General features: G+C 49.1%; 1 protein-coding gene across 3 annotated transcripts; it reads right to left on the bottom strand.

Annotated features, from left to right (window-relative positions):
• Positions 1 to 717: 717 nt before the first annotated feature.
• TK2 (thymidine kinase 2) lies at positions 718 to 26,035 on the bottom strand. Of its 3 annotated transcripts, XM_019755200.2 has the most exons (10): positions 25,732 to 26,035; positions 24,745 to 24,776; positions 21,276 to 21,350; positions 18,485 to 18,538; positions 16,047 to 16,136; positions 13,984 to 14,057; positions 7,149 to 7,237; positions 6,490 to 6,569; positions 4,164 to 4,244; positions 718 to 3,113 (listed from the first exon to the last, which is right to left on the bottom strand). In XM_019755200.2, exons 1-10 carry the CDS (start codon positions 26,018 to 26,020, stop codon positions 3,015 to 3,017), a joined length of 963 nt encoding a protein of 320 aa, XP_019610759.1. In that variant the 5' UTR covers positions 26,021 to 26,035; the 3' UTR covers positions 718 to 3,014. The 3 variants fall into 3 exon arrangements, with proteins under 3 accessions (XP_019610759.1, XP_074170879.1, XP_019610774.1); XM_074314778.1 differs by lacking the exon at positions 6,490 to 6,569; XM_019755215.2 differs by lacking the exon at positions 24,745 to 24,776 and having other exon boundaries at positions 25,732 to 25,993.
• Positions 26,036 to 27,773: the final 1,738 nt, after the last annotated feature.

The following is a 27,773-nucleotide window of genomic DNA, read 5'->3' as shown; positions in this document are numbered from 1 at the left end:
GGGGCAGAAAGAAAAACTGAAAGGGAAAAACAAGCTGGGTGACATCATTTCCCAGCTTCCACATGTCGTGAGGGCCTCCTGAGAGCCAAGCAGTGGGAGTGCGTCTGACTGGTATTCTCTGCCCTCACAGGGTTCGGCCCAGCACAGGAGGCAGGTGGGGAGGGTGACGTGAGGTGAGGGTAGACAGCAGGAGGAGGGAGCCCAGGGCACGGCAGCCCGGAAGCCAGACGGGGTGGTCCAGCCCATGGGCGTCAGCTTCCCTCTTGCCTTTCCCCCATCTCCAAGACCTCCAGCAAAGTCCCTTATCTCACTTCTTAGAACCTTATCTTAGGCCTTGCAAAGGGCATCATCCACATTTGGGTTAAAGTATGAACAGGAAGCAGTGTGTCCTGATGGCCAGCATTAGCCAGAGTAGGAGCTTAGGCGCCGTTCGGACAGGGAGGCCGCTGGAGAAAGGAAGCCACGAAGCAGGACGCTGAACTGGGAACAGAAGGGCAGGAACAGCCTAGGAGCCTGACAGCAGCGGAGCCGCCACACCAGCCCCGGAACACCCACCTCCTTTTATGAGAAAGAGAAATATACTTCTAGCTCATTTTTTAAATCACCGGGTCCATGAAACATTTCTAAATGGTTCTAACCAGGTAGTTTACGTGTAAAATTAAAAAGCTTAAATGTAAATTGGAATTATTTCACTAAAGATGCTGACTAAAATGTATATACTATTCAAAAAATTTTATTTAATTAGCAAGAGTCAAGGCAGCGGGGGCAGCTCTGAGGGGTACTGAGTTTATGCCCTATAGAACCCCGCCTCAGGGCCAGAATGGGGTAACGCCACAGATCTGGAACACTTGCCCTGGCTTGCCCTGGCCGGCAGTTCAGGGATGCCAGGCCCTGCCATGCTCCTCCCAGCCATCCCTGGGCGTCCCTGGGGAATGCCTCCCTCTGCGCAGATTTTCCCTCTGCGCTACCATGTGTCATCTGCTCTCTTCCTGCCCCGGTTCACAGCAGGGTTCATAACTGCTCCGTTCATAACTGCCTGCTGCCACCGGCCCCACCTGCTGCACCGGGAAAGCTGGGCTCCAGCAGCTTTATGTGACATCTCTGGGCTGGGAGATTTTTGTGACCAGCCCCAGTCATTGCAAATACACACAGCATCCTCTTGGCAGTGCCCGGTGGAGAGACAAAGAGCTCCTAACCCATACATTCCAGGTTAGGAAACATGATGGTTAAAAAAGAAAAACACGTTATCTTACTGGCAATAGGATGCTGTAGGAAGCTAAAATCACTGGCATAGGAAGCACTCCAAATAGAACATCAGGTTTTAGGTGAAGGATTTATTGGCTACTATAGAGCAAGAGTTTTTTTCCTGAAATCACATTTCCCCTAAAACAGATGCTCAAATTGAGCGGTGGGGAAAACACTGGACCAATCATTTACAAATTCCCCAAGATGGCCCTGGGATGTCAAGGGTCCTGGTCATAGAGGTTCTCGCCTCCCCCAGGCTTCTAGTTAATCATTGGGGCTGAGAGATATGTTGCCACTGGACTGCTTCCCCTCGTCTTGCCCACACAGCCCAAGAATCGGTCCAAACAGCCAGGGCGGGGAGCCACAGTCCTTGCCCTCTTAGCACTCCCTCTAGGAGTGTACCACCAGGGGCACCTGTCACCTGTGTAGCGTCAGAGAGCCGTGTGCACAGGTGCTACACTCAGAGGCTGGGACAAGGTCTTCCAACCTTCACTCACCCCAACTACTTCTCAGGAGGCTCCGAGGCCTGTTTCCCCAAAGTTCACAATTGACCCTTCCCTGCATTTGCAACCAGTGTTCTTAAAGCTCTCTCCACCCACCTCCACCGGGGCTCCAAGAACCTTTGCTAGCAAGTCCCAACTTTCCTGTCCAAATGGTCCCCAAAGAGAATTTTCTTCCTTTCTCTTGTTTCCTACTTGACTCAAGAGACAGCTGCACCTTCAATGCATTGTTACAGCTGAGCAAAGCTAAGATACTTTCTGAACCAATAAAGATGGTTTCATGCTCTATGGCCCAAGGTGTCCCCTTGAATGGAAAAACATTTCAAAAAGACGTAAGGCCACTTGTATCTCTCTCCCAGGCCACAAACACTTAGTAATTTCAAGGGCAAAGCTCCACACACAAGGCCACTAGGGACTAAGGGAGCCTCCGAAGCCAGGGCTGGTGGCCCTTTGCCCCAGCTTGGTACTGGGCAAACCAGCCAGGCACCAAAAGCCATTTCCCTGATACGGAACTGGCAGCAACTCAAGCAGGAACCAAGGCATGATTCTAAGGACAAAGAAGCCCAGATGATGAGGTGGTAAACGCCACAGTGGCCTCATGCTGGGAAACCACTACACACTGGGCTTGAGCCAAACACAGCACAATTGTGTGGAAGTCTAAAGATGCCAATTGTCCTGAGAACTGGTCAAATAATGAAAAATAATGACATTGGCTCCACGCACTGCTGGCTCTCCTGACACAGATATGAGGGTCTCCAGCAGGGGAAAGCAGGGCAGGATGAGGCAGTCCAGGGTGAGAGAATGTTTTAGAATTGTCAAAATATAAATGGTGCCAACTCCACTGTCATTGGTTGTGTGACCCCGGGGAGTCCCTTTGCCTCTCTGAGCTTCAACTTTCTCCCTTGGGATATAAGACCACTACCTTGCCCTCCTGAGTGGTCTGAAGGGTTAGAGATCATGAACCAGCATGATGTCAGGTGGCTCTTGCTAAGGGTTTAATTAGAGGGATCCAGTAATGGAAACCACCATGAGACGCACGAGGGGGGATGCAAGGCTGCAAACACTACAGGGTACAACAAACACATTGGTCCCATTTGTCATTTACCCGCGAGGGCCAGAAACCCAGGACAGACACCGGCAAAGGTGAAAAGAACATTAGGAAAACAAATCTGGCCAGACACAAAGCCCTCCCATGAGCAGATTTTCCACATCATTCTTAATAGCTAACTTGGCAGCAGCGGGCATTTTTCTGGCACGATCTTTCCCATTCTAAAAGCCACGTTTCTGATTCTCCGGAGTTAATATTCGGTCCCGGTTTTGTTCAAAAAGTTCTAACATTTTCTGCATGTTGTGGTCAGCCTCAATCACCTGGAAATTAAACACATGGTCACAAGGCTGCACGTGACCCCAACGCTGTCCTTCTTTCAAAGATGGAAAGAAAGAGATGGAGGCAGCAGGAGGAGGCAGGGAGAGGAAGGCTAAAGCCAAACAGCTCTCAGTTCTAGGTCAATCTACATTCTCAGCTGTATTTCCACTGAAGAACCGACCAGAGCGGTCCCCGCAGCAAGCTCATAAATGATTTTTTTTCTCATCATTTTATGCCATTCAATTTTCTACAACGAGGGGGGAAAATGGACTCCACCTCTTTAAAAATGCACGACAGTAATATCTCACTTTCCAGCAACCTCACTGCCTTGAAGAGCCACAAGTGAAAGTCTGAGCAGCCCAAACAGACGTCCCCACGGCCATGCACAAGAGCCTGTGCACGACCCGCCCTCCGATCTCACACTATTTACATATCCCTGCAGCCTTAGATATCCACGTGCCTGCCTAGAGATTCAGCAACAGCAAATCAAAAAAACAAGGGGACTGAGAAGCAAGAAATCACGGCACACATCAACAAAGTTAGAAACGGGCAGTGTCAGCAGGAGAAGCAGTACCGTAAAAAGCAAAGCCAGGAACTGAGAGACATCAGTAGACTGGGGCAAACAGTCGTACACACCTCAGCACCTAAGGGCGTCACCACGTGACAGCACAGAACAGGAAATGGTGCTCCTTCAGGTGCCCCGAGGCACCGAGAAAGGTGCAGTGTGCCATCCACGGAAGAAGAAATGGTAGCATCAGAAAGGCCATCACCCCAAATGCTTAAAACTACAACCCCAGTCTAGAAGCTTCTGCCATCTGGAACGTTCCTTCGCTGACAATGCTGGATAAGTGAGATGTTACTGTGGTCTCTGGTGTGATGACACTGAGACCCATCACCTTCCCTCAGGTCTGTCCAACTCAACCCAGAATGGGGAATTGAGAGACAAAGAACCCCTTTCACCTTCCCCGCTTATGTCTTCCCCAGACTGCAGAGTGGCCAACATTCCCCGGGTCACTTCTAGAAAAGTCTCCTGCACAGTCAGGGGGACTTACCAGAACAGGGGCTGCTACGGGGAAAAGGACCCCTTTGATGAGCCATTCCTCGTAGAGTTGGTGAATAGCATCCAGGTACTCCTGCCAGGAAAACACACACATACACACACACACACACACACACACACACACACACACACGCTGTTGGAGTAAGGAGGAGAGATAGCAAAACACTCCCACCCAGTGTCTTGGGCAGGTAGGGCGGGTATCAATGACCATGGGGCAGTGGCTTGGACCAGGAGCCCACAACAGCCACCCTGGCTCAGGTGGACAGCGATAAATGCAGCCACTCACTCTGCCAGCCAGGCCGGGCATTACAACAGTCAGAAGTATCACCATCGCTGCCCATCCCTCCCTCTGGTGCACCTTCCTGCCTGGCTTCTCTCATTTACTGCTGCTTTTCTAGCAGCAGGGAGACCACCTCCTTCAGTGTGTTGGGGGTGGTGGGATCCATGGCCAGGCATCCCAGTCCTGGGCAGCCTGAACCCTTCCCTCCACCAAGAGGAATGTAACTGTCACTGGCCTAGGAGCCCCACTCCCACTGCTTGCACCCCACCAGACAGCTCGTAACCTGTGAATCCTCTGAAGCATAAAGACCAACTTCAGAAAACCCAACGAGGTGGAATCTGCGGATAGAGAGACCTGGACACGCCCCTAACCCCTCAGTGCCTCTGCACCAGGCAGGACTGGACAGCACACACTTTCCCACGCATGGCACAAGGTGCTCTTGGCTGCCCACCAACACCTCCTCAAGCGGCAATTTATTCCCAGCCCAGCCCTTAGTATGAACTGCACGGCTGCCTTTTCATCCACCACTGAGTGCTCCCTTAGCCACAACAAACAGATTTGTCCTGTAGGACTTGTCAAAACCATTAAGACATGGGCGGCTGGATGGCTCAGGTGGTTAGAGAGCAGTGCTCAGAACACCAAGGTCGCCAGCTCGATTCCCACATGGGCCAGTGAGCTGCGCCATCCACAACTACATAGAAAACAATGATTTGACTTGGAGCTGGAGCTGATGGGTCCTGGAAAAACACACTGGGTTCCCCAATATTCCTCAATAAAAAAAATTTAAAACAAACAAACAAAAGCCATTAAGACAATAGCTTACAGGAACTCCAGACTTGGCATTTCTTTAGAACAGCTGGGTCAATGCACAGAGCTGCTGTGCCCCCTCACTGCGTGATCTATCCCTGCCCCACTGTGCCCTTCCTCCAATCATTCCTGTCTCTGGATTTCAAAGGACCTGCCCAGACCGAGGCCTGGGCCTTCATGGCAAACAGGGCTGAGCAAGCTTCAGGAGCCCTGTCCAGCCCATCCTGAGCTTAGCCCCTGTGACATGCCATGGATGCTTGCACAGCCTCTGCCTATGTACTTCTAGTGGCAGCTTCTCACATGGGGCATTTAGTTCAATATTAACTGAGAAACTCCCAGGTGCCAGGCCATGGGACACATGCTGGGGATACAAAGGGAATGAGATGTAATCTTAAAAAGCTCACAGTTTCCTGAGGGATGGGGAACAAACATGTAAATAAACAGTTTCAGTATGCTTGTCCTAAGGGCTATGATCATAGTAAGCTCAGGGGTTGGGGGAGCACAAGGGAGGGAAGGTCAGGGAAGGCTTCCTGGAGTAGGTGACATCTGAGCTGAACTTAGAAAGCAAAAGAAACTACTATGCAAAGGCTCATTTGTGTAATCCTATGATGAGTGTGTGTGTGTGTGTGTGTGTGTGTGTGTGTGTGTGTGTCCACTAGTTCTTTATGGCCAGAGTATGAAAGACAGACAGTAGAGGGAGATAAACCCATCATCCAGGACCTTGTATGGCATGCTATGAAATGGGCACCTTATCCTAGACCATGAGGGGGAGGTGGGGAGTGAGGCAGCCAGACAAGGAGCGCCATCTGAGCCTCTTACGACAGCACCGCCTAGAGCAGGTGTGGCCCTGAGCCAGAACCCAGAAGGGCAAGGCAGTGAGCAAACACCAGTGAGCGCCACCTCCAATCTGGGCACCGTGCTAAGTACTGGGAATGCAGCAGCGAGCAAGAGGGCACATTTTAGAGCAGATCAAGCGGGCACAACAGCAAGCCATCTTCAGGAGATGAACCTGGTGATGCCCGGGCAGGGGGCAGGGGCGGAGGAGGGTGCCACCACTGAGTCTGGGGCAGTGAAGCAGATCTGGACATGGCACAGGCTCTCCAGCACAAGGGAAGTCAGTGTTCACCCTCCGATATGCTCAGTTCCTGTTTCTCTCTCTGTGACAGCAGCACAATGATCTCACAGAGGGTGGGGCCAGTTCACCTCTAACTGGGTTAAAGGGGGCTCTTACCAATGGAATGACCTTCTCCTCTTCCCTGCATCTCATCTTTAACCTCTGATAACAGGTCTCAGGAGTGGTCCGGAGATAAACTGAGATTTAAAAACATACGTGGCTCTAATGACTCTGTTCATGGCATAGAAGTGAAAGCCAAGGAGAAGAAGAAGGAAGGCATGTGGGTAAGGCATAGAGAGAAACATCTGCCGGCATCTCTGAGCAAGAGACACGGCGAGGCTGAGCTCCCAGCTCAACCACTGACCAGCTGTGTGACCCGACAGGCACCGTGACCTCATCCTGACTTCTGTTCCCTTTCCATGTCACCAGCCCGACCAGGTCACTAAGGTTCCAGACACAGAGCTTAGCATCAGGCCCGGCACCTAGGGGGTCCAGGTTCTGTCCCCTCCTGCCTCCCTTACAAACTAGAAAAGCCCACCAAATCACAATGGATCCAGAGGAGAACGCCTTGAGGACCAAAGGCCAGAGTGCTTCTCTGGGAGGGACCAGGAGCCCCCATGTTCTGTCTGCTCTTGGGGAAAAGGCTAAACAGATATGGGGAAAGAATGCCCAATGGTCAGGGCCCGCCCACAACCCCCACACACACACACCCCCTGCTGATGTGGTGCCTGGACAAGCTCATGGTCACTAGTCCCAGGGGAGAGGGGCCGTCTCACCTATCAAATCCACGGACAAAGCAATGTTCCTCACGATCCAGTCAAACCACTCCGACAGGACCACATAGTCCACTTCAGGCATCTTCCCGCTGCAAAGAGAGGTGTAAGGATTCTGTTTACCCACGAGAAAGTTTCTGGGATGCGCCACTCCCCTAAAGGAACTGGGGATTGTTTTTGTTGGAAGGGTGTTGCCAAGGGCACCATGGTGTAGTACGACCCACAGAACAGTGAATGTGTAGGGATGACAAGGACCCTAACACCCCGACCTTCCCCTCCCTGGGGACGGACGACAGTGTAACGCAGCGTGTCATGGCGCTGCCCAACAGGAGAGCTCACTTGGGATTTGAACTCCAAGTAGAGACGGGGCTTTGTCCCTGAGAACAGGGACCGCTCCGGTAGGGAGGTGGAGTGGCAAACCAATTCCACCTCCAGAAACTTATTTTGTGGAAATAATCACAGACGCCCACTGCAGCACTGTTTAAAATCATGAAAAACTAAGTCTTGATACTCTATGTAACAGAAAGCCATGCAGGAAGTGAGAGTGATGGTGTAAAATAATATTTAATGACGTGGAAATGCTCCTAATCACATGCTCGTAATTCAATGAAAACAGGATATGAAACTGTGCGTATAATATGACCCGACCATTCTTTCAAGAGTATTCATCCACACATTTTGAAAAAAGACTAGAAAGAAAAACACCAAAATGTTAACAGGACTTTTCTCTGACCTGTAGTATTATGGGAGACTTTCAATTTATTTTCTTTATGCCTTTCGGTATTTTCCAAAATATAATAACCTAGTCTCAAATTAAGAGTGGGGGGCAGGAGGAGATGACTGCATATTTAAATTGTTAACTGAAAAAGGAAGGAAAGGAGGGAGGGTGGGAGGGCAGGAGGGAGGGCAGGAGGGAGGGAGGAAAGGGGATGGAAGAAAGAGCCAAAGAGTGAAAAGAGACCTGGCGTCTTCCTGGCCCCTGTGGATTTCCTCTGCCCTGAGAGGAAATGAACAGGAAAGAAAGGAATGGCAGTAGCAGGAGGAAACAAACCTGTCAACAGTTGGGTGCCCCCTCAATGGCCCAGGAGAGGAATTCCCTGTTAGCACCCTTCACCCATCTTCGATCCACTCAGAACTGGGTTTGGTGACTGACTACAAGGGGCAGATATGCCCAAGCTGTGTGCAGTGGGGGATCCAGGCTGAGCTGAGTACGGAAACAGACGCCTGGTCTCCCTGATTCTGAGGGACGTCAGGCAGCGGGTGCTGTCTCATCCAGGTTTGTGGTTTTCCTCCTGGGAACACTGCCTGACTCTGCCTGAAGAATGGGGTGACCAGCAGCACTGACAATCTCCTGCTTTTCTTTCCACAGCACACACACAGGGCGGCGCTGCCTCTCTACAGAAAATTCAACAGCGCAATTCACCACCAGTGGACTGAGAGGGTTTCATGGGGCCTGGCCTTTGTCGCAGGGTGACAAAATTGAGGTCTTGGGTCCAATAAATCCTGCTGCTTCTGCTTGGCACAGTTTGCTGCCACCTTTGCCCTGAGGCCCAGAGAGCCCCTGGTTTGCACAGCACAAGTTAGAACAGAAATCTCACACTCAAATACCAGCCACCTCGTGTACACTATTTTCTTTTGTTTTCACAAGACTTTGTGAGGTCAATTTTAGTCCCAGTTTAAAGATGAGGAAAACTGAGGCCCAGAGAAGCCCAGCTCTGTCTGAGCAGGGATTCAGGCCTGGCTCTCTGTGACCCCCCAAACCCACATGCTCTCCAGTGCATCACTCACCTTCCCTGCTCTGTCAACCGAGGAAGGCCTCGCTCTCAGACCCATGACTCAGCTGTGAATCCCCCACATCTGGACGAGAGAGGGGGAGGAGTCCAAGAGCCAGAGCCAGTCAGGGAGGTAGGAAGACGTGCCTGTCGTTCCCAACACAGGGTCTTAATCAACGTCCCCGACCACCGGCCCCTCATCAGTCTGGGTATCATTTCCCGAGCTGGGCCCACTCAATTCCCTTACTTCTGCTCTTAGAACATGCCGACCAGGCAATCTTGCAAAATCTTTCCATTCAATTATTCACCGCCGCTTTAGTTATGTGAGTCTTTCTCACCACCTTCAGCTTTTCATTTCAGCACAGTGCCCACACCTCAGAAATTCTCATCTTTAAGGAAACTGTGGAAGCGGAATCTTCCTCTTCAGCCAGTCACACAACCCTCTCAGACCCCTGGTGGCCTAACTGTGCTTACAGTCTGCCAACCCGAAACTGGCTGGGGGCTGGGGGCAGGGGGCGAGGTACTGGAAGAGGTAGTCTCTCCCTAGGGGAACTGCTCACTTTTTGAACCCAAAAGGTAAAACCGCCCTGTGAGAAATTCTGCTTTAAGGAGGCAGAATTCCAATACGTGGGCTTTTCTGGACATGGGAGCCTGCAAGTGCAAACGGCAGGGCCAGGCCCCCAGATTCCAAGCCAAGGTTGCAAGAGCTTCTGATAAAGAGAAAAGCATCAACCCAAAGGTGAAGGGGCAGCAGTCACTCGCCCCCTGCTGTGTGTCCCCACATGAGCTCCCAGGCGGGACCTGACACCCCACACATGCCGTCTGTGGTTCCCAGTACCCAGCCAAACTCCCCGCAGGTGGGAACCAAAACATCCTCTCCTGGGTACAGGCAAAGGAGGCAGCCAACCCCAGGTCTAGGCTACATTTGGTGCAGGTTCAAATGATGGCAATCTCTACTTTGGGGGAGCAGAAACCTCTCAAAACATCCACTTTCTCAATAACACTTCGCTGTGGATGACCCCCAGCATCAAGATAAGCTGGGGTTGGAAGGAGGGTGATCACAAAGAGAGCCCACACTCTATGGTCTTCCTTCTGTCACGTTTAGCTCTGGCTAAAACCACCTTTCACTTTAGCTCCAAAAAGAAAATCTTTGGCCTATGGCTGCCCTACTCCTGACCTGGGGTATAAACCCAGAGACCCCTGAAACAAAGATAACACAAAACCCCCAACAACCCAAACCTAAAGCAACAAATGTGAAACAGCTGACGGTGCAGGAAACAGGAAATCCTGCACCATGCAGAACTTTCACTGCCTGGCCCCAAACACTACCCATGGGGAGGGGGGCTCTTGATTTCAGGACCCCAAAGGCCCAGGGGATGCCCCCAAAGGAAACAACAGGGACAAAATTCCAGAGGGAAAGGGCAGGCATTAGGTCAAGGGCTCCTTGCAGGCCACCTGGCTGCTGGCTTCGTCTGAAGCTCTGCCCCTGCAAGTACGATACCCACCCAGCAGGATGGTAGCCGCCCCATATAGAAACTCAGGCTGCCTGGCCCCTCCCTGGCTCAGTGCAGCAGCGAGTGCATGTGACCATGAAGCACAGTGAGCTGTGGGAGCTGCCAACTGTAAAGCCTGGGCGGGAAGAGGCAGAGGCCTGGCTCCCCGAGCCAGCACTCTGGGGGTGCCACTGAGCCTGATGTCTCTGGCCTTATTAACGAGAAGTCTAGGTGTGTCTCCCCACTCCCTCCTGACAGCTGCCCCGGCCAGTTTCCTGCCCAGTCAGGAAGAAGCACTGGCTTTCCAATCCCGTCTAGATTCCTGGTCTGCCACACAGGGTCAGCAGTACCTACTCAGGGCCGCTCTGAGGTTCAAAGGGGAAGGACACACAAAGACCCAGATGAGAAAAGCAGCTCCTGTCCACAGGTCCTGGCCCTGCCCCTCAACCACCGGAGCAAATGCCCCAATTATCTGCATAGGCTGGTCCAGTTCACAGGAGTCTCAGCTACACTGGGAGGGTGCTTCTCAGAGGTTCTCTGCCTCCCAAACCTGGGGAATCCGGAATATACGGCTGCAGGAAGGGGTACTCCAAGCTACATGCTAAGCATGATGTTTGTTACAGATAGACAGAAGAACATGTTAGAATGCAAAATCCAATGACAGTACAACATAAAAGAGGAAATGTCAAAGAAACTCTATTTGTTAAGCAGCCTGCTTCAGGCCACAGGGGCTGCGGGGACAAGGGGGGAGGCAGCCACCTGTGTGACCTTGGAGGACTGCAGGGAAAGGGTTTGAGGAGCGCCACTTTCTCCCACTTCCCGAAACCTTAGTGCTGTGTGGTCTGGCCCTCCAGATGCCACGTGGTCCTGGCAGCCTCTGGAGCACCCGAGGCCACACGCCGACCAACAGCCTCTGGCTGCATCAAGTGCCACCAGCACTGGGTCTCAAGGCTCCAACAAGGTCTGCGGGGGAATCCACGCCCTCTGGGGGAGCTATCTGGACTTAAAAGAATTAGACACCAAGAACAAGGACACTGTACATTTCTTCCGTGGTTTTTCGTCCCCCAGATATCCTCAGCACAGATGCCAGGATTTCTGGGAGAGCGGGGCGAAGCATAAGTACGCGTGAAATTACCAGGGAAGGAAAAGAACTCAAAGATGAAAAGCCACAGCCTGGCCCGACACCACGCACAGAACCATCCAGGACAAGGCCCATGTGATCTTGCCCAGTGACCTGGACCATAACCACAGATTAAGAAATACAGAACCACTATCAGAAGCGTCGTAATGAAGATCTATGTCAAAGCCCATGGACAGCAGCTTAAATTGCCCCTGGGACAAGCAAAGACACGGGGCTCCTGGGGAAATTCCCCAGGCACTGGGCAGCCTATGGAGGGGGAATTTGGTGAAGACCACGGTAGGTAGGGACCCACATAAGAGTCACAGGATCCAAACCAGACAACTGTTCCAAAGGCTCTCCAGAGATGAACAACAGGAATTACTCGCAGTGACAAGAAGGGCTCAGAGAGGTTTAGGCACCTGTTCATGCTCATGAAGAGAACAAACATGGAGCCAGGATGGACCCCAGGTCCACCACCTCCACACCCTCTCACTCCCCTTGACTTCTGGCCTCCATTCCAGGTCACCTTCTTCAAAAAAGAGCCACAGGCTGCCACACAGACTGGTCCACACTGACTGTAATTAGAAGACAGAGACAGCCCAGCTATGTGAGGGTGACACAGGCTCCCCGCCAGCTAGCGGCCCAGTGTCTGCTCTTCGAGCCACACTTTTATCAGAGCAGTAAACAAACACCAAAGGGGCTCCCTTGCACGTTTCCCTTCTCTCTTCTGCTGTCCTCCCTCTGGCAGAGACGCTAATGAGCAGAGAGCAGAGAAGAATGAAGGATCGTGGAAACCGAGCAGCGACTACTCCAGCCTTGCTGGAGACCCAGGCGGCTGGGCAGGACGGGACACCGACATTGGGAACACTGCCTACAGGAAGGGCAGAGCCGCAGGACAATCTGAGGTCAGAGGACAAAACCCTGGCTGCTGTCCCTGAATCCGGAGAATAGGTCTAATGTTCAGAGTAGGTGGAGGCAGAGGCTCATCCTGAGGCCACACAGGCTCAAGGGCACGGTCCAAGGCAGCTCAGTACCCATGGGACATGCCTTTTTGTGGCGCCCTCAAAGGAAAGCGTGTAAAAGAGCTGGGGCCAGAGCCTAGGGAACAAGTGGGGACGGAGACCAAAGAGCGACAGCACCCAACAATCCAGTGGTTAACAAGTACTGACCAGGTGCCAGCTCTGTGCTGGTTCCCAGCCAGGCAAGTAAACTAAGGGTGGTCCCTGTCCTCAAGAAGCTTATAGGCCCATTGGGGGACACACAATAGACAATTACACAAATAAACATATACTAAGTTAAACCACATGAAATTGCCACTTTCATAGGTCAAACTTGGTCCAATATCAAATTTTTCATATGATTCAACCTAATTAGAAGTTGTCTTAAATATTACAAAGAAAACCAATAGACAATAGTAATTAAGAATAATAAGGGGCTTCACCCATCTAGACAGGGTGGTTGGGGACGGTCAGGAGAGGTGACATTTAGGACGATAACTGCAAATGAGAAGAAATGGGGGGCCAGCACATAGAGAGTAGAAGGCAGATAGCAGGACCAACTCCGCAAGCACCCCAAAGCTCAAAGCAAGAAGCAGTAGTGTAGGGGGCTGGCAAGGAGAGGGGGACCCGGTACACAGTTACCAAGAAGGCAGGGGCGTGGAAGAAGCTGAAGTTTCAGGCGCCAGCCTGAACCCCATTTCCCCACGACCCCTAAAAATCAGCAGTCAACTGAGCACAGGAATGGAGGGTCCCACGCTTCTGAGGGCTCAGCACTGCAGGCCACCATAAGTCCCCTCCAACTATATCAGCATGACAGAGTCTGCTCCCATGAGGGTAGAAGACAGTTCTGAGTGAAAACCACAACAAATATCATGCACACTGCTAGAATGATTGCTCTAGTCACTCCAAAATCTTCACCCTCCCCAAATCCTCCCACTTTCCCATGTAACCCACAAGGGCCCTCCCAGCTCTCAGGCTGGGTTGGCTGTGTGACCCGCTTTGGCCGAAGGGCAGTTAGCAAATGTGAAGCCATGGCTTGAAAAAGCACTCGTAGATGTCTGCTTGTGCTTCTGCCCTCTGCCATCACCATGAGAAGTGGATGCCCAGGCGAGCTTGCTGGTCCCAGAGGAGGATGAGAGGCAAGAAAAAGAGGCGAGTCATCTCGTCACCCTTGCCGGGGCCCTCCTAGACCAGGCGACCTACAGACATATCATCAAGCCCAGATAAGCTCAGCAGAACCACCTAGCTGACCACCCTAGATAACTGACCCATCAGTACAGAAAGCTGTCTGTCGCCGAGGTTTTGTGGTTGATTGTCACACAGCATTCCTGTGGCAATACATAACTGATACAACACAGTAGGTATTCAACATCTGCCAATCGGATAAACAAGTTCCAGTTTCGTTTCTAACAAATTAATGGTTTAATAAATTAGCAGCTGAACAAACTACGGTACCTTCTATACAGGTTCTCTACAAAAATGTATCTTGCGCTGTGAATCGACCGCTCCATCAACCTCACAGGTGACGTCTATAAAACAAAAAATGATTCACTAACTCAGGCAAAGAGGAGGGGGTCAGGAAGGCTTGAAGAACGCCGATGCTCCCCTTGCCAATGGCCCACACTGAATACAAGAATCGAGAGGCTGACATTAGGCTCAGCTGTGTTCCTCCCTCAACCTGGACCGTCTGTACCCCTAAAGCTCAGTGGCCAGTGCAGCTGTGCTGGGGCTGAGGGCTCGTCAGCAGGAGAGGTAAGGCTCAACTGGATTGTGGGTTTGGGGAACTGCCAAGGGCTGTCCAGGAAAGTGGTATCAAGTGCAAAATATGGTGATTACTAGAAACCTAAAATAGGGAGTCTTTGCTTAAGTGGTGGGATCTGAATGCCTACGGTAGAGAGCTCAGAGAGGACTGGGGTTCGGGTGACATTCTGGGGACTATGCCATCAGTGCCTCAGCGTCTGGCTTTCTGGGACCCCAGCAGGATGCCCGACCTGCCAACTCTACCGCTTCCTCATGGTTGGAGATCACTGCAGCCCTTTGGAAACTGGGAAAGATCGTGTCCAGAAGGAAGCAGGGTGACACTGACATCTCCCCTGTGCCAGGTGCTCACACCCTCCACAGACGAGCTCGCCCTTCGTCCACAGCGTCCACGGGGAAGCAGGAGGGGCCCTTACCCTTGACACCAAGTGGGCAAACGCTGCTCTCACTTAGCATGGCACCCAAGCACCAACAGCACAATGGGACCTGAACCAGCAAGTCAGAGGCGGAGTCAAGCCAGAACCCAGGAATTGCCCGACTCTCTCCCTACCTGTGTCTATCTGTCCATCTGTCTTCCCTTCCATTTCTGCCCTCTCCTTACTTATCACTTCCCACTGCCCATCTTTTGCTGGCTCCCCATCTATCTATCTCTCTTTCTGCTCATCTCTCCTAGTCTGTCCATCTCTCTTTTTCTCTCTGCCTCCTTCATGGTAGATTTCCTTAAGTAGAAGATCACACGTATGTCCAATTATATTCAGATATAATAGAAAGAATTCAGATTTGCAAGCGAGTGCCTGATCAGGAAACGTAGACTGGGCAAAGGGGAAAAGTACCCACCTCAGCTCCTCTAACATGCATCATTTAGACAGGCATTTGGGGAGATAGAAATTCATATGGTTCTACTCATATCTTTCCATTTTTAAGACACAGATCTGTGGAAGAATGACAGCTATAGTTGCAAGCACCTTGATCAAAGCACCCAGCCAAGTGGCTACGTCAGCGTAACTGGCTGTAGGGATCACCTTCTTAGAGAGGCTCCAAAGCCAGTGTCTCAGGTGGTACATGCGATTTGGAATTATGGGTGCCAATAGGGATCTCTTCAGCCAGGCTTTCTTCCAAGATACTGCCCCTCTTCACATCCTCACTGATGGAGGAGCCTGAGCAGCCTGTTTGTGCTGCATAATCTTCCCAACACCCGACTGGCCCAGGGCTGGACACCTGACCCAAGCTGAGCCAATCAGCTTCTTTCTCTCAAGAACTTGAACCATGAGCCAGACCTTGTGAAGGTTAGATAGTGGTTCTCAAACATGCGAACAAAGCGTGCATTCAAATCATCTGCAGAGCTTGAGAGAACACAGATTGCTGGGCCTCATCTCCAGAATTTCTGATGCAGCAGGTCCAGGATGGGGCCAGAAAATGTGCATCTCTAGCAAGTTCTCAGGTGCTGCTGCTGCTTCTGACCCAGGAACCACACTTTGAGAAGAACTCAGTTAAATGGTGTGGAGCCTAGCTGTGGTCGGATCACGAAGACGGGCTCACTGTGGCATCAGAGCAATTTCTTGGCTGGCTGAGGTGGGCGGGGGCACTAGAGGCTGTCCTCAGAGAGCTACAGGAACAGAGACCTTGGCCCGAGACCCAGAAGGCTGAGCAGCACAGAAGACCCAGCGAGGCCTCTGCGGGAGGGTTCCCTTCCTGGCAATCATATGCCCCTCATTTGAAGAAAAAGTTAAGAAGGTTGAAACCAAGCATCTGAAAGGTACCTGAGGACGAGTGTGCTGGTCCAGCATGGTGAGCTGCACGTATGTCTGCAGCGTGAGGCCCCATCGACAGGCATCACGGTACATCAGGCCCTGCAGAAGAGAGAACACAGCAATATACCTCCAAGTGCTCTCTTTGTAGGACTCTGATCATGTTGGTCACTGATAGCCATCTCATGAATCCTTGAAACCTATGTGGGACTGAGCTTGGGCCAGAGACAAACCTAACATGATCACAGGGCCCTCAGAACAGAGTGGACAGAGCAGTAACAGCTGTAATAGAAGCTGATGTAAAGTCCCCAGGGAACATTCATTCAGCCATTCAATAAATGTTCATTGAGCCCCTGGAGTCTCTCTATCCATCAGTCAAAGTAAGCCTGTTAAACCTAAATCAGTTGTCAGCCAGCACCCCCTGCACCACCACCACCCCTCCCCCCGCTCAGAACATTTCAGGGACTTCCCATTGCACTGAGAATGAAATCCAAAGCCCTTACAGAGCCCTAGAGAATTGCTTCCATCTTCGCTTGTCTCCTACCCTCTAACTCTGGCTCAGTGAGCTGCCAACCACAAGAGCCTCCTCAGTGCACCCCAAACACTCAAGCATGATCCATTTGCTGTGCCTGCTGTCTGAATGCTCCTCCGACAGATACGTACATTGCTCACTCCCTCACTTTGTTTGGGTGTCTACGCCAATGTCACCTTATCAGAGATGCCCTCCCCAGCTATCCCTTCTGAAATAGAAGACCCACCCCATCACTCTCTACTGCCTGTAGATACAGAACACGTCATGCTCCGTATTCCACTTACTAATAATCTTACTCTGCTCTCTTCCACATATTCGCTTTTTTTTTTCTCTTGGTCCTAACCAATGAAACTCCATATTGTGCATTGAAAACTGCAGGCTCCTAACTGTGGGTAAAAGAAAATCTCAGAAAGGTTAGGAGAAAAATTCCTCCTTGTCTGATAGCTACAGAAGCGAACACCTGTCTGCATCAGAAAGCCGATTCAGATAAAGGGATGAATTGAGACGTTTCACAAAACTATGAATCTTGCTATCCTGTCCAGAGTGGAAACTTGTGTAAAAATACCTAATTCTGTTTTTTATTATAAAACTGTTATCAGAAATGCTCTTTGTACCAAGAATACTCAGACTTCTGAGACTGCGACTGAGTCCTGTGAAATGTCACCTCTAACCCCTAATGTCTGCATTCTAGTTGCCTTACACAATAATCCAGCCCTGGCTCCTCCATTTCCTAAAGAATGTGAATGTTTCTGAGGCTTTTTTGTTATGCCCAAAGAAAAACTGGCATTCCATCTTGTCCCACACGCACTGAGGTGAAAACTCTTTTCATGCCTCAGGGATTCTTTAGTCAAAAGACTCTGAGAGTCTTTGCTTTAATTAAATATCCTTTACCTGCTTAGATTTCTTCCTAGCTCCAGGTAGCACCACCTGCCACATCATACATTTAATTGTCTTCTGCCTCCCCACACGGGAATATTAGGGACAGGAGAACAAAAGTGGGCAAAATTACTGGTTGAATGAATGACTAAACAACTACCTACTGAGTGCTCAGCCGTGTGTTGTTCTAGCAAACAACAGTGACTCAAATTAGACATACTCCCTGCCTCTAGTGAAACTCAAGAGTCTAAAGAACCATACAAGGAGATCCCAACTGTGTTGCTAGAAATGGGGGGACAGCACAGCCTCCTCCCAATCCAAGGCTTAAACATAGATCTGTCATTTACCAGCTCTGTGACCTTGGGCAACTTATTGCAGCTGCAGTTTCCTCACCTGAAAAATGAAACTACATCCTGTATCATGGGGCAGGTGCCCAGAACCAAGAGCCTTTCTTAAGCTCTCTCTTACAGGACCCAGACTCCACCCTTCTGTTTGAAGCAGCCAGAGCAGAACCTTCTGAAAAGGAAGGAGTGCAATGGCCACAGGCACACCATAGCCCCTGCTTGCGAGGTCCACCCTTGGGAAAGCAGACAGGTAGCTTCAGGGCAAGCCAGAGGCAGCCCCTGGCCATTGCCAAGTGCAAACCCCAATCAGAGGTTTACCAAGGAGATAGGTCCTGGGGGGCTAGGCCTGAGGAGACCTGGGTAAAAATGGGTTTCTTCCAGAAGAGGGTGGGGGTAGAAAGAGCAGCAGGAGATAGAGGCCCCCAGAAGCTGCGGCTGACCACTTGGGATAGTTTGGGATCACCGACAAGAGATTCCAGGGCTCTGCACATGCTCAGCAAAGCCTTTGAGGTCCTTGACTTCAGAACGCCAACATGCCGCCATTTTCCATTTGTCTCCTCCCTCTCCTCCTCCAACCCAGCTAAGAGCGAAGAAAATGTCTGGGCAGGGGGCAGGCTCGGGCTCAGGCCCCACCAGCACCACCATCCCTAGGTGCTAGAGAGGAAGATGGTGGTTCACACAGGAAACAACACACTCACCAAAGGATTATGGCCACGGACATTTCTCCACTTGGGTACAGGCTCTGGTAACACCTGCAAGGAAAGGAAACATCAGAGAGTTGCAGTTTCTCAGTGCTGAGCTCTGTGAAAGCATGTGTTTGGGGGGTAGGGAGAGAGAGAATAAAGATTTGGGCTCCCAAATCTTTGAGAGCCAAAATAACTGAGCTACCCTCTGTGTGAGGCCACAACTCCATCTAAACATGGCTTCCTCACGTGACTTCCAGAAATGACTTGAGAACAACTCTATCCATGCCTATATACCAGTATGTGCACATGCCACCTCTCCAGCTGCCTTGGGGGCTCCCTGAGAGGAAGGCACGTTCTCTCAATCCCTCCTCCATTTGGTCCATCCCAGCCCTTACTGCCCACCATGTCTAGCTGGGCAGGGAGGTAAGACAAGCTACTTCAAGCACTTCAGGCTACGGCTTTTTAAATGGTGTTCTTGGGGTCAAGATTTTGAAAGTACCCAAATCCACCTGGGGACCTCCAAGTGCATGAGCAGGTACCATAAGTCACAGGAGACCAAAGGAAAGCAAGGCACAGGCCCTTGAAGAGTAACCTCCCCCACCTCTTACCCCCCTGTGCCTTTGCCCATGCTAGTCTTCCTGCCCAACAGGCCCACCTCACCTCATTTCACATCAACTTTCATTACATGGAAAACTCCTATACATCCTTCAAAATCCAGTTCAAATATCCCTTCCTCTGTGAATTATTCCCTGCCCTTCCCAACCTCTTCTCCTTCTTCTGGGTCTTCAGCATTCCATTCCTATCCCCTAAGTAGCATATGCTGTACCACTCAGGCCGCAACACAGTGCCTGGCATACAGCAGTGTCCTCCTTAGATATTCATTATCACTGATGTTGTTATTCACTGGCTGCGAGGTCTCCAGTGGGTATACAAGCACAGCTGACCCTTGAACAACACGGGTTTGAACTGCGCAGGTCCACTTATACACGGATTTGTTTCAATAAACACCTATACTATTTTCGATCTGTGGCTGGGAGTCTGCAGATGTGGACGGTAGCCTGCATCCATGACCTATGCCATTTTATATAGGGGACTTGAGCATCTGCAGAATTTGGTGTCCGCAAGGGGTCATGGAACCAATCCCCTGCGGATACCGAGGGTAGTTAAGTCTTGGGAGAATCAAAAGTTATACACAATTTTTGACTGCACGGGGTTGGTGCACCTAATCTCCATGGTGTTCAAGGGTCAAATAGACTTCTAAAGTGCCACTGAGAGTTACACCACTCAGGATGGGTGTCCCCAAGACCCCCACCTCCCCAGGTTTGGTGATTCACTAGGGGAACGGAACACAGCACATAGTCTTACACTGCACTAAGATTCATTACACTTTGGGTGGCGAACACACAATGAGATATATAGATGATGTATTACAGAATTGTACACCTGAAACCTATGTAACTTTACTAACAATTGTCCCCCCCAATAAACTTTAATTACAAAAACATAAAAATAAAATAAATAAATTTTAAAAGATTCATTACAGTGAGAGGATACAAAGCAAAATCAGCAAAGGAAAAGGGCGCATAGAGCAAAGTCTGGAGAAAACCAGGCGCGGGCTTCCAAGGGGCCTCTCCCAAGGGAGTCACACAGGACACACTCAATTCCCCCGGCAGCAAGTTGTGACAACACCTGTGAAATGGTGTCTACCAGAGAAGCTGGCCTGAGCCTGGGAGTTTGGGGTTTTTGTCAGGGCTCAGTCATATAGGCAGCCTCTGCCTGATATTATACATATGAAAATTCCAGACTCCCAGAAAGAAAGCAGGTGTCCAGAATAAACCATATTGTTTGCACTGTTTACGCACAGAGAGCCACACCTATCAGTTAAGATACGGTGGAAACTCATGCAAAGCTTGAGTTCCCACATGCCAGCCAAAGGCCAACCTCACAAACTAGCCTCCAAGGAGAGCAGTCTCAGGCCTGCTATGTTAACTCTTTTCTGCACAACAGGACATGAACATAAAGAAGACAAGGGCTAAATCATGTTTATTATTTTTATCAAACCATATATATTTTTAACAGAAATAAAACCAGGAAAGGGAAAAAGGAAAAAAAGGAAAAAAAAAACACAAACGACTCTAAAGGTATAGAAATTATAGGATCTGCAGGGCCGCAAACAGAAAAGATTACACCACTAAAATCTACAACAAGGCAGAAGGGTCAGGGTCTTGGTGCTGAAACAAATCTTAAACATTGGTGAGGTTATTTTTAGTGACTGGGCTGTAAATAAACTAGAAATTATGTTAATACACAGGTCAGACTCCCCCGATATCTTAGCTGTACCCTGCAACATTCCAGCCATGCTCTATAGTCTGGTTTCTTCCACATGTAGACTCTCCCTAACCAGACTGGGGGGAGCTCTGTACCTACACTGTCCAACACAGTGGCCACCAGCCACATGTGGCTATTATGAACTTGAAATGTGGCTAATCCAAAGTGAGATGCGCTGTAAATATAAAATACACTCCAGACTTCAAAGATTTAGTATGAAAAACAGAATGCAAAATAGTTCGTTGATGATTTTTGTACTGATTACCTGTCGACGTGGCAATATCTGGAATATGTTACGGTAAATAAAATGTTCTCTCTGGTTTTTTATTGAGGCTACTAGAAATTTTACATTCCACATGTGGCTTGCCCTCGTGGCTCGAATTATATTTCTTTTGGACAGGGCTGGTCTATACCACCTATAAATTACTCTGACAAGCTTTTGCAGGTTACTTCGAACCCGGTGTGAAGACCGTACCTCGATGTCTGTTGAATTAGAGAAGAACTCCAGGCATGTCGTCTTCCCGCTTGCAATGTTGCCCTCCACACATACCTGGCAAAAGACAAGTGCATGTTAGAACCTGGAAGAGTATCAGGGAAGACTTTCTAGGGAAGGGCTCAGGTGAGCAGCCTAACCGGTTCAGTCTAAGACTTCAGTGTGTACACAACAATCCTTCCACAGGAAACCACTGAGGTCCCCTGGTTAGGAATAAACAAACTGACCCTCCCCTCCAGTGGTAGGCTCCAAGCCCACTGCCCCCCATGACAGACCCTCCCTATGTCAAACCCTAGACCATACACAGCTTGCCCTCAGCCCCTTCATTCTGCTCTTCCCTAGCTCAACCCCTCAGACTCAGATTTTAGGCCTATGTGTCCTGCCTTCTTAACTAGAGCCTAATGGCTTTGAGGTTGTGAAGCAGGCATATGTTACCTAGAACCTAACTCACTGTTTTGTGCAGAAGACACTCAGCCGTGGGCTGGAAGGTATTAAGGCAGGAGAGAAGGACTTGGAGGAGCCCCTTGCTGCAGGCCAGGCCCTAAGATGCATAGCATACGCCATCACCACACGGAACCTCACCAAAACCTGGGAAGTGGGTTCTAACATGTTCACATCAGAGACAAGTGAGGCTTGAAAAAGGGGGTAAAGCAGGGAGGACAGCTTGAACCATCTCTCTGCTCATACTAACTGCACTGGGGGAGAGGGGTGTCACGGCACTGGACAGAGGGGCCACAGCCAGCCATCTCGGGTCTGTCTGTACCAAAAACCAAGGAGCCTCCTACGAGTACCTCACTGTAGGGAGAGAAAGCATTTGAGGCAGTGGTCTTTGGTCTTGCATATATGCTAGAATCACCTGGGAGCTTTTGAAAAATCTGTACAAGGAAGCTACAACCGAGCCCAATTACAGCATCATCTCTCAGGTAGGACTCAGGCCTCAGTACCTGGTAAAGCTCTCCAGGTGATTTCAACGTGCAGGAAGGCTGAGCACCACTGCTGACAGACACCCTACCCTGCTTGACAAGCACCAGAGGAGCTCCCAGACCCAGCAATTCTGACAAGGCTCTGCTCAGCAAGGCACTGCTGGTGACACAAGCCCCAGGGTTTTGGCTCCAGCACATCACAAGAGGACACGAGCACTTCCACACAAGTAAGAAGACAAACTGCCCCTTGAGAACACATATTAGATGTGCCTGGGGCACACACAGTCAGGGAAGGACCCCTTCTGCTGCACAGTGACCTTTACACCCAGGCTAGAGGCACCCAGAGAAATGTGGGCCACTTAGGTGACCTGCCCAAGGTACCGGGCCTAGCAGAGGAAAGAGAAATCACACCCAGGCCTGGCAGACCTTCTCATGACCCCAGTGGAGCCTTAGTCACACCCTCCATTAACATGGGGTCAGAGTAGGCTGAATCACCCTGCCTCACCCACTGTAAACTCCTGTCAGTCGGCTCTGAAGGTTTCCTCCTGCCTTGATCCTAAACGATATCCAGGAGAGCTAGACAATCACACTTCCAACAGATGCCAGGCTATCCTCCAATCCCGGCTCCCTGCCAGCTCAGTCCTTTGGAACTCAAAACTACAAAATGAACCCAAGGGAATGCACAAAAGGGAGATCCCATTAGGAAACTAGGAGGTTGGGTTTTTTTATGGTTCTTTAAAGAAACTTCTCCTCTTCCTACATATTTCAAGAGCTCAACCAAACATCATTCTGCACCAACTTTGTTCCTTTCCTGTTCACTGCAAGGAACATATTGTTCAGATGAGACCTTCTTCCAAAAATACTTGTTCCAATTCCCATCATGAAATTCTGAAAGTTGGTAAATCTAAGGCCTTTGATTAACAACTGGTTTTCCTGGTACAGCAGGCAAGGCATGAAGAATCTCACAAATATCATTACCTTTCAGCATATTTCAGGCAAGTATTTTCTATAGTTTCTGATCTTTGAGAGTCTTTCAACTGCTCATTGAAGGCCTATTATGTGCCAGGCACTGTGGACTCAGGAGCCAGTCCCAGCACTCGCAGAGCTCACAATGAGCGTGAGGATGGGGAGGAAAGTAACAGATTACAAGAAAAGCATGCTGTGGGAGCACGTGGCCGGCCCAGCCCATTGCTCTGTGATGTGCTCGAGTTTACCTCCACTTTCCTGGGCTATTAGACCTTGAGTCCAACTTCACATGATTGTAACTAACACTGCTTTGCATCACCTAGCCTTATTTGTAAATAACAACATTGAATATTTTCTGAAAATAGAAGTGAAGCATCTTCACAAGAAGGAAAACAGAGAACTAAAAGAATACAATAAAAATCACTCATAATTCCAGAGATAAGCATCATTTGGATGTTCAATCAGAACCAAGCTTTCCAGAGCAAACAAGCTCGGGCTCCAAAGCCCCTACCAGAAGAACCAAAATATATATTGTCCTATTAAAGATCCCGAAAAACCTGCAGTAAATAGGAAACTCGCCCAAATATCCAACAACTGGTAAATAAACAACCTGTAAGTACATCTACACAATGGAATACTATTGGGCAATAAAAAATGAATGAAGTTCTAATACATGCTACAACATGGATGAACTTCGAAAATATTATGCTCAGTGAAAGAAGCTAGACCCAAAAGACCAAATGCTGTATGATTCCATTCGATAGGAAAAGTTCAGAAAAGGCAAAGCCACACAGAAGAAGTCGATTAGGGGTTGCCTGAGGCTGGGGGAGGGACTGCAAAGGGGCAGGAGGTGTCTGTTCCTAGTGATAGAAATGTTCTAAAATTAGACTGTGGTGATGTCGCAGGACTCTGCAAATTTACTAAAACTCACTGAATGGTACACCTAGAATTAGTGCATTTGAGGATACGGAAATTAAACTCAATAGGGCTGTTTTGTTAATAAAAAAAAGAAATGCAGTTTAATTTAACATTCCAATAACTGATAAGGGAAGACTCCTCACCCCCCAAATTCTCTCTCCCTCTCTCACACACACCCACCGTTAACATACCCCAACTTTCCCTTAACTGGACTGAAAATTTCTGTATAACAGTTTGTAATATTTCTTTCCTGGCTTTTGTTTTCCTATAGATAGTTTATGTATTATTTCATTTGGATCATACTTCATATATTTTTACACTTGGTTTTTTTTTCCACCTCTTATATAATGAGTACCTTCCCAGGTCATTAATCATTTTTCAAAAACATGATTTTGAATACTATTCCATCACATAGGATATCCCACGGCCTCCGGGGAGAGGGAGTCTGAGGCCCGGGGATGCAGATAAACTTCTCTATCCCTGAAGATCCTCTTGCATGTTTTTTACTATGTGCATATATTTCTTTATTCCCCTCCCCAAAAGTAAAATTTATATTTATAATATATATCATATATATATATACTATATATATATCATATATATATTATTCTATGCTGGAAAGTACACATAAAAGAGTGACTTACCACTGACCTTTTCTCTTTTTCATTTTCTTTATCTACAAAAGACAGGAAATCAACTTTTAAACTGCTTTAAATGATTCAGTACTTTGTCCTAATTTGCTAAACAACCACAAAAACAGTAATTTTTATGCTTGTTCCCTGACCTAAAAACGTTTTGCAGTGACCCCTGGGACCCTCCCTGGGTGGATGGAAGCAGACCCACCACAGCTGTCTACCTTTGTGTGACACTGCAACTGCCACCTGGGTCCTGTTGGCAGGCCTGGAACCCAACTGCGCTCAGCTTTTTTTCACTTTGCGTATTATACTTTCCATTTTCCACACATTTTATATTTGTCCTCACAGATGGGTGTCCAGCAAGTTAAAACAGAGTGGCTCCCTCTCGCAGTGCACGGGTAAGAGTTGGCTGTGGGCATTGGTTTCGGCCCAGGTCTCAGGTTTCCACCCAGGACTCCCGGTTCTCTTCTAGGCCCAGGGCTGACATCACAGCCCATCAACTGCACAGGTGGTTCAGAGGTGTCACCAAACAGCCCAAGGCCAAAGAATGCCATAACTTTGCTTTAACAGGGCGGGAAATGGTATCCATTTCTGAAGGTGAGGGTCTCCACTCCCTGTGGGAGAGGGAGGGCACGGGAACCTACCCCACCCACCACCCGCTGGGGCCTTCCAGCCCCCACCACCTACGCCCAAGGCCAAAAGAATCAGACCAGGAGTGGGATGGGGAGCAGCCCCGCCCATGGGGAGTGGGGTTCTTTCTACTCTTTAGAGGACTCCCAAGCTCCAAACGGGATGGCCCAGAGCCCCAAGGTGCCATCCGCTGGCTGCCAGCTCACGTCTGGGGTACCAGCCAGTGGCTGTCCCCGCCCCTTCCTGCGCCTCAGAGGCGTTTCGGATTCAGGCCGGTCCCAGGTCGGTCCCGGGAGCTGAAGGATGGAAGTGGGGCGGACCCCGCTGAGCGCCAGCCGCCAGCGAAGTGGAAAAGAGATGCGTTACCCCAAGGCGAGGCCCGGCGCTGCGCCCCCAACGGCGCCGGACCAGAGGCGGAGCTTCGGAGGCCCTGGCGGCGCAGCAGCCGAGTGACCCAGCTCCGCAGCGGTGGCAGCAGCATGGCCCGGCGGACAGATCCCGCGGGTCCCGACTTCCTGTGCGAGTCGTTACAAATCTGCGCGAGCGCCGCCAGCCCGGTGGCTGGCTGGCCAGCCTCGCAGCGCCGCCTCCATCCCGGCGCCCGCCTCGCCCGAGCGCCTGCTGGGCCAGGGCTCTTAAAGAGACCCCGTCGCATTTCACCCTCTCTCTGGCCGGAAAATAATACAGGGTGAGGGTTCGCTGTTTGCAGCCAGGAAATCTTCCCGCTAACAGGAGGCTAGCAGAAGGAACCCACGATTTGGCAAGACTGGGGGATAGATGGCCAATGATAAGTGACTGATTGGCTAATAATTATTGGAGATTACTTAATTGAGCCCTGGCACACAAGGTGTCATTTATTCTTCCCAACAACCCTGCAAGTGACTATTGTTACTCCCATCTGGGAGCTGAGCTAATTTTTAGGAACTTAGCTAACTTGTTTAAATGATCCGAAGCATTCGAGTGGAGCTGGAATTCAAGCCCATCTATCTTGCTTCACAGGCTGCTCTTTCTCTCTGAACTTGGACGTATCCAGAGTCTGGGCTGTAAATGTACTAGATCCCTCAGGAAGATGTTAAAAAAAAAAAAAGTCAACAACAAAGAATCCTAAAATTTGTATGGAACTACAAAAGACTCTGAGTAGCCAAAACAATCTTGAGAAAGAAGAACAAAGCTTCCTCATTGATTTCAAGCTATACTACCAAGCTATAGTAATCAAAACACTACGGTACTTGCCCGAAAACAGACACACAGATCAATGGAATAAGATAGAGAGCCCAGAAATAAATCCATGCATATATGGTCAATTAATCTATGACAAAGACGGCAAGAATATAAAATAGACAAAAGACAGTCTCTTCAATAAGTGGTGCTGGGAAAACAGAACATCTACTTGCAAAAGAATGAAACTGGACCACTATCTCACACCATATACAAAAATAAATTCAAAACGGATTAAAGATTTGAATGTTAGACCTGAAACCATAAAATGCCAAGAAGAAAACATAAACCTCTTTAATATCTTCTAAGATATTTTCTTAGACCAGTCTCTTCAGGAAAGGGCAACAAAAGCAAAAATAAACAAATGTGATGACATCAAACTTAAATGCTTTTGCACAGCAAAGGAAACCAGCAACAAAATGAAAAGGTATCTTACTGAATGGGAGAAGATATTTACAAATCATACATCCAATAAGGAGATATCAATAATATCCAAAAAATATAAAGAACTTATACAACTTAACATAAAAAAAAAAAAAACACCTCATTTAAAAATGGGCAGAGAACTTGAATAGACATTTTTCCAAAGAAGAGATACAGATGGCCAACAGGCACATGAAAAGATGCTCAACATCACTGATCATCAGGGAAATGCAAATCAAAACCACAATGAGATATCACCTCATACCCGTCAGAATGGCTATTACCTAAAAGACAAAAAAATAACAAGTGTTGGTGAGGATGTAGAGAAAAGGAAACCCTTGTACACTGCTGGTGGGAATGTAAAATGGTACAGCCACTATGGAAAACAATATGGAGGTTCCTCAAAAAATTAAAAATTAAACTACCATATGATCCAGCAATTTCACTTCTGGGTATTTATACAAAAAAAAAAAAAATGAAAACACTAATTCAAAAGGATATATGTACCCTTATATTAACTGCAGCATTATTTACAATAGCCAAAATGTGGAAGGAACCCAAGTGTCCAGCAATATGAATGGATAAAGAAGACAGGGTGTGTGTGTGTGTGTGTGTGTGTGTGTGTGTGTGTGTGGCCATAAAAAAGAATGAAATATTGCCATTTGTGACAATGTGAGGGTATTATGCTAAGAGAAGTAAGCTGGACACAGAAAGACAAATACCATATGATTTCACTGATATGTGGAAATCTAAAACTCAAAACAAAT

The sequence above is a fragment of the Rhinolophus sinicus genome, linkage group LG11, assembly GCF_036562045.2.
Source record: "Rhinolophus sinicus isolate RSC01 linkage group LG11, ASM3656204v1, whole genome shotgun sequence".
NCBI lineage: Eukaryota > Metazoa > Chordata > Mammalia > Chiroptera > Rhinolophidae > Rhinolophus > Rhinolophus sinicus.
The sequence above is the reverse complement of the archived record's forward strand: the minus strand, read 5'-3'. Positions and strand labels throughout refer to the sequence as shown.